At 43.7% G+C, this 2,723-nt stretch overlaps 1 protein-coding gene across 1 annotated transcript in view; it reads left to right on the top strand.

The window, feature by feature from the left end:
* The window catches only part of Ift46 (intraflagellar transport 46), a 12,971-nt gene that overhangs the window by 4,400 nt on the left and 5,848 nt on the right, over nt 1-2,723 (top strand). Inside the window, exon 4 of the mRNA XM_005378250.2 lies at nt 1,986-2,122. Within this exon, the coding sequence (XP_005378307.1) occupies nt 1,986-2,122 (137 nt within the window). The remainder of the gene's footprint in view (nt 1-1,985; nt 2,123-2,723) is intronic.

Genomic DNA, 2,723 nt, shown 5'->3' with positions numbered 1-2,723 from the left:
GCCTTGAGCTCACTTTGTAGCCCAAGCTGGTCTTGAACTCACAATGACCCTCCTGCCTCAGCCTTCCGAGTGCTGGGATTACAGGTGTGTGCCACTACGCCCAGCTGAGTATTTTTATTTTTGGTGTTAGAGATCAAACCCGGGGCCTCATGCATACTATCAGGTGCTCTACCACTGTTCTACCGTAGCCCTTTGGATACTTATTTATTTTTTATTTTTTTATTTTTTTTTGTTTTTGTTTTTGGTTTTTCTCCGGTACCGGGAACCGAACTCACGACCTTGCGCTTGCCAGGCAGACGCTTTGCCGCTGAGCTAAATCCCCAGCCCCCTGGATACTTATTTTTAGAAATATAGATTCCTGGTCCCCATCCGGAATCTCAAAGGTAAAAGCCTGAGAATTTATATTTTTAGTGAGCATTCCTTGTGATTCTCATTTAGAATAATTGGCATAGGCATTTTTTTTTTCATTGTCAAACTTATGATACAATATTTTGTGAAAGAAATTTTAATTTTTAAGTCTTGAACAGATAAATGTCCTTTTGCTATTCTGTGAGCATAGAGAATCATCCCATTACTGAATGATGGAAAGATGCCTACATCTCTAGGTCGGTAGGAGTTGCACATGTGCTCTGAGCAACAGCCCTTCATGTTTGGCCTCAGCAGGTGGCCCAGTGGTTATGTTTCTCCTTTAGGAACAGGAGCTTTGAGCTGAATGTCAAGAGTGCACACTTGTAATTCCAGCACTGTAGAAAACAGGCAGGAGGATTACAATTCAAGCCTAGTTTAGGCAACTTAGTGATTAAGCAAGACCTTGTTTCAGAAATAAGAAATGAAAAAACAGCTGGGTTGTAAGTTAATGCAAAGGTCCTAAGGTCAATTCTCAGTACAGTATAATAATAATTTTTTTTTTTTTTTTTTAGTCCTGGGAATCACACTCACGACCTTGCACTTGCCAGGCAGGCACCGTGCCACTGAGTTATATCCTTAGCCCCAACAAAATCAATTTTGATGTTGTGTAATGTGTCACAATTTTATATGCTAATAGCTGCTTTACCATAAGTGAAACAATTTAAAAAACTGAAACTAGTATAAGCCATATAGCATATGGAAATCAAGCTTTTTTTTTTGTTTTGAGACAAGGTGGCCCTATGTTCAGGCTGGCCTTGAACTCACTCTGTAGCCCCTGTTGGCTTAAAAGTCACATAGATCTTCCTACCTCAGCTTGCTGAGTGCTGGGATGGCAGGCGTGTGCCACCACGCCTGTCTTAACTCAAGCTTTTAAAACCTATTTTTAAACTTAATTTTAAAAAATAATAAAATAGAACCTGGTTGGTTTTTTGTTGTTGTTGTTGTTTTTCCAGTACCGGGAATCAAACTCATGACCTTGCACTTGCCAGGCAGGCGCTGTGCCGCTGAGATAAATCCCCAGCCCCATTAGAACCTGTTTTTAAAAGGGGCTAATTTGTCATTCTTCATGTCCTAAAAGAGGTCATGCCACAAGCTCCAGCCCATAGAGGCAAAGACATGGACCCTGTTTGGCATATTATGCTTGCAACTCGGTTGCAACCAGAATCATGGACCAAATTCAGTGACCAGAATCGTGGAAAGAGTTAAATTCATGAGCCGAGGTACAGCTTAGAGTTGCCCTCCTCTTGAAAAGTCCCTGATTTTAGAGTTGAGGCTGTCTAGATAAAGCTTATGCAGAGCTCTCAGGATCTCCCAGCTAACAGGTACAGTAGGTATCAGTTGGATAGAATTTGTTCCTTAGCCTCAAGTAGAGGAATATGGTTCCAGAAAGTGGGGACCCCTGCTGTAACTGAGCAGGAGGAGAAGGCGGCTCATGAGCCCCTTCTAGGGAGTGTCACCTCCCCTTCCCATGACCAGGGGCCAGGGGAGGGGGTCAGTGCTGGCTCGAGCTATATAGAGCTGGGCCCAGTAACATTATCTGTCTCTGAGCCTTTCTCCACCTACTCTGCCTGACCCAGGAAAAGAAGAAGACCTCACGGTTGACACCTCAGCGGGGCTTTAGTGAAAATGATGATGATGACGATGACGATGATTCCTCTGAAACTGATTCTGAGGACGATGATGATGATGAAGAGCACGGAGCCCCTCTGGAAGGGTAAGCGGAGACCCTTGCTGAGTACACGCAAGCCAAGGCAGCGGACTGTGCCTACTTACTGGACTGGAAGAATATCAGTTAGAAGTGAAATTGTAGTACCTTTTTGATCTCCTCCATTAAGATTTCCACACATCTCAGAAACTTAACATAGCCGGGCTTGGTGTCGAACACCTGTAATCCCAGCAGTTAGGAGGCTGAGAAAGCAGGATCACCATGACTTTAAACCCAGCCTGGATTACATAAATGAGTTCAAGGCCAATCTAGACTACATAGTGAGACCCGGTCTCAAAAAATAAAAACAAAACCAAAAAAACTCAACAATCAGTGTTTATTCTCTTCTGGGTCCACTGCCTCATCCAGTCCTATAATGTCACTTAAAATGTAAAACCAGGTATAGTACCACACATTTGTAATCCCTGTACTCTGGGAGGCTGAGGCAGGAGGATTGTAAGTTTGAGCCCTGGGCAATTTAGTGAGACCCTGTCCAAAAATAAAGATAGAAAAAAGGCTGGGGGGCTGGGGATTTAGCTCAGTGGCAAAAGCGCCTGCCTGGCAAACGCAAGGTCGTGAGTTCGGTTCCCGGTACCGGAGAAAAACAAAA

The sequence above is a fragment of the Chinchilla lanigera genome, unplaced genomic scaffold, assembly GCF_000276665.1.
Source record: "Chinchilla lanigera isolate Chin_1 unplaced genomic scaffold, ChiLan1.0 scaffold00011, whole genome shotgun sequence".
Classification (NCBI taxonomy): Eukaryota; Metazoa; Chordata; class Mammalia; order Rodentia; family Chinchillidae; genus Chinchilla; species Chinchilla lanigera.
Note: the sequence above shows the minus strand (reverse complement) of the source record. Positions and strands in the feature narration are given on the sequence as shown.